Here is a 14,329-nt window from a genome sequence, read left to right on the forward strand (position 1 = left end):
TTAGTTACTTAACATGATATGTAATTAAAATGTTTTCTACATACAAATCTACTGAAATACTGGAATGCTAATGAGCATTTATTATTTGACTAGATCTGGTTTAAGAACAACAAGAGGGTTCAAACCAAGAACCACAGACTTCAGGGGTGAGCGTACTTCCACCATGCCATCAGGGCACCTTGCAACAAAGCCCCTTTTTTTAATTTTGGCATTTAGCATTTGACTAAGTCTATGTTCAAGAACAACAAGAAGGTTCGAACCAAGAACCTCAGACTCCAGAGACATGCACACTTCCACTAGGCCACCGGGGCATAGTGCAAAAACGCCCCTTTTTTTATTTTGGCATTTAGCATTTGACTAAGTCTACGTTCAAGAACAACAAGAAGGTTTGAACCAAGAACTCCAGAGGCGTGCACACTTCCACCAGGCCATAACCCAGCTTTTTGGCATTTGTCTAAGTCTACATTCAAGAATGACAAGAAGGTTCAAACCAAGAACCATGGACTCCAGAGGCGAGCGCACTTCCACCAGGCCACCAGGGCACCCTGCAATAAGCCTACTTTTTTTTATTTTATTTTGGCATTTAGCATTTATATAGGTCTACGCTCAAGCACGACAAGAAGGTTCGAACCAAGAACCACGGACTGCAACAAGGAGATGGCAGTTGTAAAATATCACATATTCATATTCTGTTAACAGTGAGTAAACATATAATTTATTTAAATAAGACCTTTATCATCAATTAATTTAATGACATTTAATTTCAATTAGTCAATTATTAAATTACATGCTAAATAAATCTTACTCTTACACATTTTCATTGCAATTTTTTAATGTATAAAATATTTAGACTTCAAATGAGAACAAAAGAATGAACCAAACACTGTGTATTTGTCTAGAAAACATACAAATGATACAAAAAGTCATTCAACATTTAGAAATAAGATTTCTGTAATTCCAAATTCCAGTTAAGTCAATCAATAACTATAAACCAGCCTTTTTTTATTGCAAATGTTTCTTAAAGTTCTGGCCCACAGTTGGACTTCCAGCCGTCTTTCCCTTTAATGCAGATCGTTTCTTTGATCTCGTCACTTGCCGAAGACGCTTCCTGATGGAGCTTTGGGTTTGTCCAGTGCCGTCTCCGTTCCTGTACGCAATCCACTAAACACGGACGGAGCCGTCTTGCCCATACGTTCTGAAATCAGACATAACATCCCATAATACTTTTGAACCTTATTCTATTACAATGCTTGTAATGTTATAGGGAGGTGCAGTTATCGGGAAATAATCACCAGAGTGGTGGTGTGATGTAGCCTGGGGCAAATCCAAGACACTGCATTTTACGTTTTATTCATTTTCTGCCCCGGCAATTTGCCCAAACTTACCATTTTCACCATAATCAACAACCAATGAACAAGGAAAACTGATATCATGAAAAGTTTTTTGGCTCCATCCAAGGAAACAGTTCTCAGAGAAGCCGACGTTTGGTGTCATCCAACACATAAGTGCGGCAACCGTTTTAAATTATTATTGATATTCATATAATTCAGTAGCAAACAGACAAGTGAAGTGGTACAAATTGTGAAATGTCCCATTCAGACTCGTGGAACAGAGCTTGACCGATCATATTAGTGCAGCATAATAGTTATATGTATTTACACTACAAATACTGTGAGATATTAATAGAAACGTTCAAGCATAAAATATTTCCCTTTAACTTAACCTGAGAGCAACAGAGATAATAAGTAACGTGTAAATCCTCACCACACTCCACCATGACTTCATAGGTTTTACTCTTCGCCTCACCCTTCAGGCCCAGCTTACCGCGGGCCCCTTTCAGGTCCTCCTCCTTCACAGGTGGACGCTTCTTCTTCTTCTTCACCTCTCCTGGCTGAGGGAGCAAATCGAGACCATTAAACAAATCCGAATTGAGTCTCACGTGACAATGAACAAGTTTCGTTAGCGTATTTCTAGACAGGAGCCCGTACCTGAGACATGTCGTGGAACCGTTCGATCCTGATTAGCAGCAAGCTGGCTGTTTACTTGTCGCACTCTTGTGTGTCCCTTTATATCCTCTCCTTAGTGCTATCTCTGTCTTTCTGTTATCACAGGATATTAATAGATATGACGTCAGGGACGTGAAGTGGATGAGCCTTCTCATTGACGGTGACGGCCACGAACAGCCGGACGAACATAGCTTCCACAACTGCACTGAAACCTGAACCATTATAATGCTTTATAGGTCCTTTATGACACATTTTTCTACGATGTTCATACACGTGATGTATAATATCCATTTTAACAACAAAAAGTTGTCAAAAGTAAAAGTTTGACACGTTTATATGAATTCTACGATTATGAATTATGAGAATATGCAGTTATAATAAAAACCCATGAAAAGCTATCCCTTTAAACAGACTTTAAATATAATTGACTCTCTCTTTATAAATAAATAATGACATTACTGGTTAATAAGCTCCTAAATATTCTCGACACACTCACCACTAACGATTTTATCAAACGAGCAGATATAGAAGGGGACGTCTTTAATAGCAGGAACATTTTCCTGTACACAGCAAAACAAAATAACAAAGCACAATGAGTCAGCCTTAGTGAATGAGTGCAGAAGTCAGTGTGTGTGTGTGTGTGTGTGTGTGTGTATTTTTGGGGAAAGCAGGCTATGAATAGTCAGTGAGGCCATGTGTCTGGTGTTCTGAAGGATCTGGTTAGACTTAAGAAACACTGACAAATGCTGGTCTAATAGAGTCACTATTTTAAGTAACTATACTTATTATTCTTTAGTCTCAAGCCCTACTTTATTGTTAAGAAAACATAATAGTTACTGAAAGATAATATAAATGATCAGGAACATGGATTTAATAAATGGTAGATTTTACTTATTGAAATAAATTCAAAATTACAAAAAAAAAAAAAAAAATCAATCCAGTTTAATACTTATTCCTGCAAAGCATAACCTGAAAAGAGAAGAAAAAGGAAAAAAAAAGTCATTTATTGTTGTCATGGTAACGGAGGTAGCTGCTGTTGTTACCGCACAATGGACCTGACGTCGTGTTGAGCCGAGAGCAATTCTGTGATATTTCAGCATCGATTCATCCATTTATTTATTTATTTCTTCTGATGTTTGAGTTAGATTTTTATTTTGTTTTTCAAACCATCCAATTTCCAAACACTGCCACTGAATGTTATTTTACTTTAATCAAAGCAAAAATTAAAGCAATTCATTAATTTATTTCTTTTAATAGAAATACCCTATCCTTCAAATTAACACAAACATGGTCACTATAGCAATTTTGTTCAATAGAAATACAATATGGTGGATAAACATCCTAACTCGGACATGGTGAGCTCAGATAAAATATGTCTGATTTTATATTACAAATAATTTCTTAGAAAATAACCTGAAACAATAAAAACATTTCCCTTTTTTTGAATAAAAAAAGCATCATCTGGTCTAATAACTACTATAAAGTCCTACTTCACACAGTTCAACAAGCCTTGCCCTAATGCCACATACTAGGGTGTGTGTGTGTGTGTGTGTGTGTACATATTCTAGGTTATACTCAGGCCGTCCATAAAAACCCAGCAAGTGCAGTGTGTTACGTCTGCTGTTTGTCACTTCATTGTGGTGAGGTTGCTGTTGCTGAGCTGTTACCCCAATGCTTCCTGATTCAAACCAGAGTCAAGCAGGAATGTCAAATCCTGATGCCCTGTGTGTGTGTGTGTGTGTGTGTGTGTGTGTGTGTGTGTCTGTGTGTGTGCAGCTCCCTCCATATCACCTGTCCTGTATTCTTTGTCCAGTGTACTAGTAGTACGTACTATTGGAAACTAGCAAAGAAATTAGCAGATTAGCAAAAAAGACAAGTGACCCTTCAGGACTACACCAAACTCCACGTCACTACACGTCGCCATTCCTCCGTCACTGCACTCACTACAGCGGAAGGAGGTTTTCCAGTGGTCCAGAAGTTAGGATTCTTCCTGGTCCGTGAAGTAACAGTTTGTTAAAATGACCCAGTGAGACATTGATCTTTTTTTTTTTTAATAAGCAGTAAAAGAAATTGACATTGTTTATTGAAAACAATCATATAACGAGAATGTAACTTGTGAGTAACCCCGATCGTGTAGTAGTTAGTGTTTAAGATTTTGGTGTCCGAACATCACCGAAGTGTCCGTGGTCAGAGTTTATCAAAAACGAACATCGGCATCAGCGCCAATCATCACAGTACTCAAAAAATCAGCAGGCCGAGCACACGCACGAAAACTTTGAAACGTTAGACACAAAACACACTCACGCCAACACCAGGAAAGCAAACATCCACAAAATGTCAGACTCTCTCTCTCTCTCTCTCTCTCTCTCTCCGTAATATCGTAATATCGGAAAAATGCTACAGGTTTTACAGGATGCCAAAATCTGATCTTTGCTACAGAGAAGGCATAATGTATGAGAGTTTCTTTAACTTTCAGTATTCAAGGAACAAAAAAAAATGCCTACAGGATATCCCAGACGTTTAGAAATATAAAATAAAACAAAAACAGTGACACCACACTGATTAAACAAATTGTGCAAAAGGAGACCAAGGGGTTGGTCAAAATCTCCCACCTGAATGAAGGAAGAAAAAAAAAAAACACTTTAGGACAATAAAGTCAGACAGATGAGTGTAACCATACGTTTTTGCAGAATTTTTTTCTTCTTCTTCCTTTTTTTTTTTCTTCACAGTTATGCAACAAAGTTCCATTTCATATGAAACCCAATGAATCCATACTGTAGGTAAACACATTTGTACACACTTTATATTTGCCCGCCTAACCGTTTGTTCCTGAGGTCTTTGCACCACACAAGATCAACACGAATGTGATTAAACCGACACGCATGTTATTAATATTAGTCCTAAATACAGCAGAGTTGACGAAGCGTTAACAAGACGGATGATGTTAAAGGTAGAGGTGTGCTTGAAGGCTGGGACAAACTCTATTTTGCTGCTTTCCTCCTCTGTATTAAGTCCGTCCTGTCTTTCCGGCCACATAGTGAATCAAGTCTATATGTAGAAAGAAGCAGCAGTGATCACCAGTACACGCATCCCTTAAAATGGTTGATGTATTATTATTAAAAAAAAGTTTGTAAAGAGAGATGGCAGTAGAAGCCAGCAGGAAAGAATCACATTCCTCTCCCATTGTTTTTTTTTGGATGGGGTTGTGGGGTGAATCGGTGATCATGACGTTCCTGCAGCTTCACAGCTCTGTAATCAGTACCTAGGGCTTTGTTCTTCCTCCAACCTGCAGGTCCATGCACAGACGGAAGGCTGTACACTGGCTGAAGTCTCTGTCAGACGAGCAGAAGGCAGCAGGGTGACTCTGTGACAGGAATGACGAGGTCTGGAAGCCTGATCTGATGTCAGACCGGAATGCCCAGGCGGTGTTTCTTTTTCTTAACGGTTTTGAGACCTGTGAGTCTGCGCACATCCTCGTCTCCGTCTGAATCTTCCATTTCGTCATCCGCAGAGAAGAGGATCTGTTCAGGAAAGAGAATAGATACAGTCACTTTCTGTAAAACACACCTTGATGAGAAACAAAAACGCACAAAGGATGAGAAACAAAAACACACACAAAAACACACAAAGGATGAGAAACAAAAATACACAAACAGATGACACACACAAGGATGAGAAAAACACACTCACAAGGAGAAGGAACAAAGAAACACACAAAATGATGACACAAACACACACAAACAAAAGGATAAGAAACAAACACACAAAATGCTGACACAAACACACACAAATAAAATATCTATTAGTTTGTCTAAAGACCAGATCTGTTTTTATTCATTAGGATTTTCCAGAATTTAAAGGACATGCAGTGAATCGGTCAGTAATATTTGCTCATCACAGTGGGAACAACACAGTAATGTGCAGTGATGTGGTGGAAAATGATTGTGTGTAACTTTTACATGTTCTGAGTTAAAGTGTTTAACCCTTACATATTGTATTATAGTGTTGTGGCTTTCGAGGATCAAATAAGTCTTCAATCTTTACATACTGATGATATCGTATTACAATATTGTCTTATAGTGTTATGGATATTGCTACATCCATCACAGAATCTGTGCAAATGTTTGGTTCTTGACCAACGTTTAAAAAAAAAAAAAAAAGGTTAAGTCAGAGCGATTTTTGTGTGTTGCTATGGCAACATGCTATTACTGCTGATTCAGGTCCTGGTGTAGTTTTTTTTTCCAGCAATCTGCCAACATCTCACTTACATTAAAAGATCCTTAATACGACGTCTTATAAAACAACCGTCGGCAAGCTACTGTCTCTAAGTCCCCAAAAAAAAAAAAAAAGGGCGTCAAAAGCCCTATTCGGATGGGACTAATTTTACAGGGGGTCGTTAGAGAAATTTCAGTTTCACAGACGTACTTTGTGATTTTAATCCCGTCCGAATCTGCCATGTCTGTCTTTTTCTCACATGACCTGTGTAAAAATTCCAGAGCAAATTACCTACTGTTTTTCAGCAAAATCGGCGCTCCTCTGAGAAATCTAATCCCGTCCTAATGCGAATGTCTGTGATTGCCGAAAATGTTTTTTCCAAAACGCGTTTTCGTGTCTGTTTTGGTCAACGTGAACTACCGCATTAACCCTAGCGCACCGGTATTCAAGTTTCTGCTTCCTGCACACCAATAATGGATGTACATGTGTTTGCTACCCTGCAAAGAAATAAAAAAATTAAATCAACAAGAAGAGCCAAATCACGTAAATTGTTAAGACTGGCTACCGTAATATCAGTTTCAGGTAAGAGTACTTTCATTTCTATAGTCAATTACATAACGTGAAAATTATATAAAAACGTATTTATTCCAGTGGGTTTATAAGAAGTTCTATATAAAAACCATATGATGTTAACCATATGCTTGTGCAACGCCCACATGTAAAACACAGACACTCCTACCTCCGTAATAAACACAGATGTGTTCCAACTCAAACGTCGTTTGGAAAACTAGTCCCGTCCAAATAGGGCTAAAGTTTGTTACATCATTAAGACTTTTCCAGAGTGAGTCAGATATAGACAGTTAACTAATTAACTAACTAGTAAACAAATTAACTAACTAAATAACAATGATTTCTGTATTTTTAATATATGTAGTGTTTTACAATTTATTAATTATATAACTGATACAATCTATGCTTTTTTTCCCTGCAAAACCGGTTAAGGGAAATGTAATAAAACAAAAGGCCCGAAGCTCTTTCACCGCACAAGAAGATTCAAATTCATTAGCACATCCACTGTAGCACAGGACAGACCCATATAAAAGTGAGGTGCTTAGAAACCCGGTACACAAACAATTGGAGTTTACACACGACCTATGTAATGACTCTTGAACAAATGACTCAAGTGTGCTAAACGCTCCAGAAAGCAAGGTGGAGTGTTTGTTGTCCGTCATGTTCCACGCAACTAATGACAAAATGAGAAGAGTTGGTAGTGTGTAAAGGATATGGGGTGAGTCATGCTTTAACACACCTGCTTCATAAGCCTGTACAATAAATGGCTCACGATGAGGAGGGAAAAAAACACAAAATAAACAAAAACAGTAAAGCAGACAGGACAGCGGGGTTTACAGGTGACGTAGCTGACACCTGAAGTGTTAGACGTCTCTCTCTAAACTTCATTAGCTGGATTATTCGTCAATCCAGATCTTTGTGCTGTTATATTGTGTGTGTATGTGTGTGTGTGTGACCTCACCTCGGATTCAGAGTCGTCGTGAGAGAGCGCTCGTCTGTAGCGCACCTTGCTGCTGCCCCTCGATTCATCTCCAACCTCTCTCTCCTCCAGCTTAGCTTTTGTCCTGCCTTTCTTCATCAGGAAGTTATCCACAACCCAGAACATCAGTGCCTGGCACACACACGGAGACACACACGGGCACACACACGGGCACACACACGGGCACACACACGGAGACACACACGGAGACACACACGGAGGCACACACGGAGGCACACACGGAGGCACACACGGGCACACACATACACACAAAAACACGCACACAAAAATTTACAACTGCTACTAACTCAAAAAGGTGTGAAAGTCTCAGTATGGAGTAAGTCTGACCAGAGGAAACAGACGTTCGACTTACATTAACAAAGAACGGCACGATCAGCATAACCAGAGCCAACTCCAGCTGAGGGTTTGTGATGGGGTTCAGCATCGCCAGCTGTGCATTGCACCCACGCATCCAGGTACAAAATACATTACATGAGAATATTCGGGTTAAAGGTCGAGCTCACCTTGGACCATAAATGAATGAAACGACAGTCTGCTAGAAATTAATTAATAAGAGTGTTGGATTGTCTTTCTAAAACTACACACGATCTAGTGCTTTATACCAGGTCTTCTAATATTAAAAGATTTACTAACAAAAATGGGTCGGTTTAAATAAAACCTTTTTTTTTTTTTAAATGACATTAAATCCAGTTTTCCAAAATGACGACCGTTCACAGACCTCAGTTAAAAGAAAAACCAGAGTCTTTCTGAGCTTCAGATGAAGCATATGAAATATCTGGTGTAAAAAAGTGTCACTGACCTTCTTCCACTGAGGGATTAGAAGCACCAGGATGATGACCACCTTCTCAAACATCATAATTAGGATGTAGAGTGCACACTGTCCTGCCCAGGCGGTGCACTGTACCGGCTCTCCTACACACACACACACACACACACACACACACACACACACACCAATGACTAATAATATACTGCAAACAGAACATGTAGAATACACTCTGGCTTTGTTCATTAAACACAAACAATATGCGAGCGTGTATAATTGTGCCTCAGCGTACACGATCATGTATAAGAGGAGAAATCCATGCTCATAATCCTCCATCACACAACCCTGCTGGATGACATTTGCACGTGAGATGCAGATTAATGCAGGCGTGCGAGGTGAATAACGATCTCCTCAGCGAGCCTGACAAGCCTTTAAATAATCACAGACGCAGTTTCTTGCGTGTTATGCGGCAATCAGTGTAAATCCCTGGAGGTTAATCAAACAGCAGAATAATTATCACACACGAGCAGGTTGTTGCTGGTGAAAGGCAGAAGTGACACGACACGTTTATATCAGACTGACAGTCTTACACACACACACGGTGAAGGATTTATTTTGCTAATCTTTTAAAAGGTTCGGTCTATAATGTTCAAGGTGATATTAGAGCTGTAATTAACAGACTGCTTGTACATTTTTCAGGGACAGAAATAAGCCCCGCCCACTTTCTAGCAGAAACTGCTTCGTTGTACTGGGGGAAGGGTTAATTAATTACATTTTTTATTTATTTATTTTTTTAAATAATTCTTTCAGAGATATCAGACACACAAAAAATTGATCCGATCTGATTCTGAATTAAAAACAACGTCGTTGTTAAAAACAACGTGCTTCGTTCGTAATGCATAGCTATTCGTAATGCGTAGCAAGTTGCTGTGTATTTTTTGTTGTAAGTTAGTTTGAGCAAGCTGTTTGTGGAAAAATAACGATTATAATAATTAATTAAACAATAGTTAAAAAAGAAAAAAAAACAACTAGTTAAATTTTTATAAATACATTAATAATTGTAACAAATTAAATACTGACACTATATTTATTATTATGATTATTATTATTATTATCATTATTATGTAAATTATTTAGTTAAGTAATTAATGAATTAAATGATTAGGTTCCATAAATAATTTAGGGGAAAAAAGGAAGACAGCAAAGAGTTCTCCAATCTACAAAGTGTACACTCACAGTTTCCTGGATAAATGATGGCTAATTATGATAAAATACTAATTTATTCCCAAATTGAGGCTTAACCTTAACCTCAAAAGAAAATAGATTATAAAAATAAATCTTTACCATACTCTCCGAAGCGCAGCGAGTCCCACTGCCTCCACTCGACCATGGCACTGACGGCCTTCACACCACCGTAAATCACCAACATGCCCAGTGTAGCGTCCAACAGAAAGTTTATGAGGTATCTGGCAGCAGGCCACATAAAAAAGCAAACAGGTTCACATGCTAAAAAACATGACAGCGGTGATGACAGGGACGGCAGCAGAGATGCTGGACTCACAGTGAACACGGGTCCTCCTCGGTGAGGTCTGACAGATACACATTGGCAAAGTGAATGAAGAGCATCCCAATGGCTTGTTTGGAAGTGTCAAGAAACCTGAAGGGGGAGTGAGACGGAGAAAACATGAGCAGCAGATATCTGCATAAAAGTGAGGGTGTTCCTAATAAAGTGGACAGTCAGGATATATACCAAATCCTATAGAATTCTGCATTGATGCATTGATGTGTCTCGGTTCAAACCGTGAATGCCTTACCAGATCCTCCAGGGTCTTCTTTCGTGCTTGGGTTCTCTGAAGCGCTTCACTGCAGTGGAAAGACAGAAAAAGAAAATGTAACACAAACACTGAAACGAGGTCTGAGCCACAAAAACAGATCAATAACAGCTACCAGGAATATTCTCTGCTAGATAATAGATGTCTGGCTCTAGTCCATGAGGATCTGGGGAAAAAAAATAAACACTGCAGCAGAAGACTAAAGTCTGCAGAAAGCATTCGAGGAGTTATTTAAAGTAGCAGGAAAGAAGACATGCTTTCCAATAACACAACAGAATTAAAGTACAAACATATAATAACCCATACAATAATAATAATAATAATAATAATAATAATAATAATAATAATAATAATAACAACCAAATATTTCTGTATGGGGGAAATAAAGAAGCCCCCCCAAAAAACAACCATATAAATAAATAGAAAATAAATAAACAAACAAATAAAAGTGTACTGCACTTAAAAATATTCAATCAACAACAATAACACCACAAAAGAAACAAACACTAAATATTTTATTAAATATATATTTTAAATATTTGTCACCTGTTACTGTTTCTTAATCTTTCATACAATCTATAAGCTTCCATACAACATAAAATCCGTAAAGTATTCACTTGAGGTGAACTTCATGCATTACTCAGCATTTTCCCAGTCCGGTCACATGACCTCCAGGCCGTGTCTGAGAGCAGCCAGAGAGACTATCCAAGTCTACGAGATCAGATTTCACATCCACAACGATCAATCTGCGCTACTAAATAATTCCCCAAACCTGATCAGACACACCCATGCAGGCCTTCTGATAATTATGCTAGGATGGATAATCCAGCACAGAAAGACAGACAGAGATATTCCTCACTTTTATTAATTAGATTTTTTTTGTTGCCTGTACTTCAGCAGCTGGAACTATTCTGACAGGGTTGCTATTCAGCTAGATAGTGAGTGACAGCAACGATCAAAAATAAAGCTCTGGCTATTTCTGACAACAATCGTCGTGTTTGTAGCGCCGCGGAAGTCTGCAGAACACTTTCCTCCACTTCCTTTAACAAACCATAAAACCACCGTAAACGCTGCTCACAAAAAATTGTCTGACTTTTGCCTCTGTAAAAATAATTTGGTTTGTTTTGTCTGACTTTTGCCTCTGTAAAAATAATTTGGTTTGTTTTGTCTGTGTACATGAGGAGTAACTATGGAAGGAGTAAAACACTGGAGGGTGTGTTATAGATTAGTTATAGGAAAGTAATCAACAACGGGGTGGTATGATGCGTTCTGAGACAAAACAAAACAAGTGTTTTATTCCTTTCATATCACAGTGATTCTGTAATAATTACAAAAGTTTATTTATTAAAAAAATATTTATTTTTGATCAATTTATAGTGACTTTTAATGTTGTGGAGCATACGTGAAACAACTTCGTAACAGCTATTACAACTTTTTCACCAACTGTTACAAAGCGAGACTCCTTCGGTGGCTGATGAGTATTTATTCACTTCATCACACTTTGGACCTTTGGAACCAAGTGTTTACTCAGATTATCAGTACAGGCTTTGAAGACCCGGGTCTTCAACATATCTTATTTTGATCTCATTTCTAAGAGACCTCTGCAAATGACTAAACATTTAACACTTCAAGGTGACATCACTGAAATGTTTTGAGAGCTGAAGATGAATAAAACCTTGCTAGGAATATTTAAATATTTATTAAATATTCGTTCATTTATTCAAGAGAAAAAAGTCTGCAACAAAGTTATTTACATTTCCATGATGTAGGAATGTGCCAAGTTAGTATTTGCTGTTTGACCAAGATATGAACCAGGTGTAAGTTTCTCTCCCACACACACACACACACACACACACACACTTTTACAAATTATAAACTTTTCAGATTAACCGTTGAGTCAGTGAATAATGCCACAAGCGTCCAAATACACGTCTTAGGGTTTAAGGTGCAACCACAGCATAATATCTGCTCACAGAGTCATACAACATTACAGGTACAGAAACTATAATTATATGAAGCATTATGTAAACGTTAGAGTAGATTTCACTTCAAGCTATTCATTAAGTGATATCTAAAACAGTATGCTGTTATCTACATCAGTGTTTTTGTTTTTTGTTTTTAAACTAATGCACTTAATGATTAGTTTAGCAGGACAGCTTGTCAATTCAATCAAATAAAACCACACCACTGGTTTCATGTTATCTAATTCAGGTGTAAAGGTGTTAAGAAACTTAACAGGTATCTTGAGATAGATATAGAGTTAGAGTTATCCCTAAAGCGCAGTCCAGAGGCAACAGCGGAAAGGAAATACAATAACAATGTGGCTCAAGTGATTAAAGATCTGGGGTGTTGATCCGGGTTCAAGCCCTAGTGCTGCCAACCTGCCACTGTTGGGCCCTAGAGCAAGGCCCTGAACCCTCACTAACCCTGTGGCGCTGTACTGTACCATGCCTGACCCTGCGCTCTGACCTCCAACCTTCATAAGAAAGAATTTCACTGTGCTGTAATAACGTATACGTGACAAAATACAGGCTTCATTTCTTCTAACAAGCTACAAAAGAAAACACACCCTGTCCACTTCTATGTGACACCTTCTTGTTTTTTCCCACAACAATTTGAACACACACCACTGAACTGAAGTGTCACCCTGTGACGTCATCGCAGGACACAAGACCTCATTTCATACTGGAATAAGGAAAGAAAAAAAAAGACCAGAATTAGGAGTTTATTAGAAAGTCTGATGAACTTACACATGAGGGTGCTGAAGGCTACCACACCGAGCAGGCCTTGTAGGAAGATACCGAAGCTGTCCATTAGGTCTCCGTTAGAGCATCCTTTCATGTCCGTGTCCGGGGGAGACGAGTTGGAGGGCAGCAGCGGCCCTGATGCGGCTCCTTCCACAGGTTTGGACATCAGGTGTCCGGCTGCGTTTCCTTCTTCAGGTCGGGACAAAAACATCGCCATGTTTCTGAGCTGTAGCGGGATATTTTCAACTCCTTAAAGAAATGTCAATGTCTTCTTTCTTCAATACTTGTGTGTGTGTGTGTGTGTGTGTGTGTGTGTGTGTGAAATGTTAGTTCATTCAGATCATTAAAAGGGTTTGTTTCCACCCTCCGTTTCCCATTTTCTCCTCAACAAGCTCAATCCACCTGTTATATTATACTATAACCCATATTTGTTTATTTTAGTTATTTAAGCCAGTCTACCTCACATCACTAAGGATGCCATGAATTAACATCGTAATAAACCAACCAGGAAACATTTACCAAGGATGCTATAATGTTCTACGAATCCTATTCCTTCATCAAGAACTGGTTTTGTTTTTCTTTTATTTAAAAATTCTATATGGATTACTATTTAACTGTTTATCATGCTAGCTAGCTGTGTAGCTACTGAGCTACAGAGTGTCTCGTGATGTTTACAACACCGAAACAGCAGGATATGTCTACGAAAACACGTCAAATATCAGACTTTTGTCTGTTTGTTTTTATATTTCTAGCAACTTTAGTGTTTATAAAATGACATTTCTTAGCCTACACCAGCAGAGAAAGCGTTTATAAAATCCAACTCGGTTGATGAATCTCCTGTGTCGGTTCAGACTCCGAGTCGTCCGTTTTAGGTTTTAGGTTTTCTACTTTATGAAGACGTCACATTTTGTCCGATCAGATTCAAGGGGAAATATTTTTTCCATTCAGACCTCCTTCGACTGCAAATAAACACGTTCAACATCATGGAACGCTTCCACCCCGACATCCTACTCAACTTCCCTATTTCCACGGAGTGACGTATTTAATGCGCGCCACACGAGAATTCTGGGAATTGTAGCTCACGTCGGTTCAGCGTTTAAACTACAACCAGCTAAGCAGGGTTGTGTCATGATTAAGTTATATAAATAAAGAATAAAACACGACAGTAACGACAACAGTGTGGAGTGAGGCGA

General features: G+C 38.5%; 1 protein-coding gene across 2 annotated transcripts; it reads right to left on the reverse strand.

The window, feature by feature from the left end:
• Nucleotides 1–814: 814 nt before the first annotated feature.
• LOC132838087 (store-operated calcium entry regulator STIMATE-like) lies at nt 815–14,156 on the reverse strand. Of its 2 annotated transcripts, XM_060858217.1 has the most exons (10): nt 13,140–14,156; nt 10,372–10,420; nt 10,119–10,214; nt 9,902–10,023; nt 8,591–8,703; nt 8,144–8,221; nt 7,753–7,902; nt 5,417–5,527; nt 1,765–1,891; nt 815–1,195 (listed from the first exon to the last, which is right to left on the reverse strand). In XM_060858217.1, exons 1-10 carry the CDS (start codon nt 13,351–13,353, stop codon nt 1,089–1,091), a joined length of 1,167 nt encoding a protein of 388 aa, XP_060714200.1. In that variant the 5' UTR covers nt 13,354–14,156; the 3' UTR covers nt 815–1,088. The 2 variants fall into 2 exon arrangements, with proteins under 2 accessions (XP_060714200.1, XP_060714199.1); XM_060858216.1 differs by lacking the exons at nt 5,417–5,527; nt 7,753–7,902; nt 8,144–8,221; ... (3 more) ...; nt 10,372–10,420; nt 13,140–14,156 and adding an exon at nt 1,989–2,111.
• Nucleotides 14,157–14,329: the final 173 nt, after the last annotated feature.

This window comes from Tachysurus vachellii, chromosome 22 (genome assembly GCF_030014155.1).
Source record: "Tachysurus vachellii isolate PV-2020 chromosome 22, HZAU_Pvac_v1, whole genome shotgun sequence".
In the NCBI taxonomy this organism is placed as follows: Eukaryota; Metazoa; Chordata; class Actinopteri; order Siluriformes; family Bagridae; genus Tachysurus; species Tachysurus vachellii.

Excerpts from the sequence above, each read along its gene's own strand:
- LOC132838087 (XM_060858217.1), bottom strand. The coding sequence starts at position 13,353 with ATGGCGATGTTTTTGTCCCGACCTGAAGAAGGAAACGCAGCCGGACAC. Across the intron at positions 10,215-10,371 it reads AGAAGACCCTGGAGGATCTG|GTTTCTTGACACTTCCAAAC; the intron begins GTAAGGCATTCA and ends CTCCCCCTTCAG. Across the intron at positions 5,528-7,752 it reads ACGACGACTCTGAATCCGAG|ATCCTCTTCTCTGCGGATGA; the intron begins GTGAGGTCACAC and ends TTTCCTGAACAG.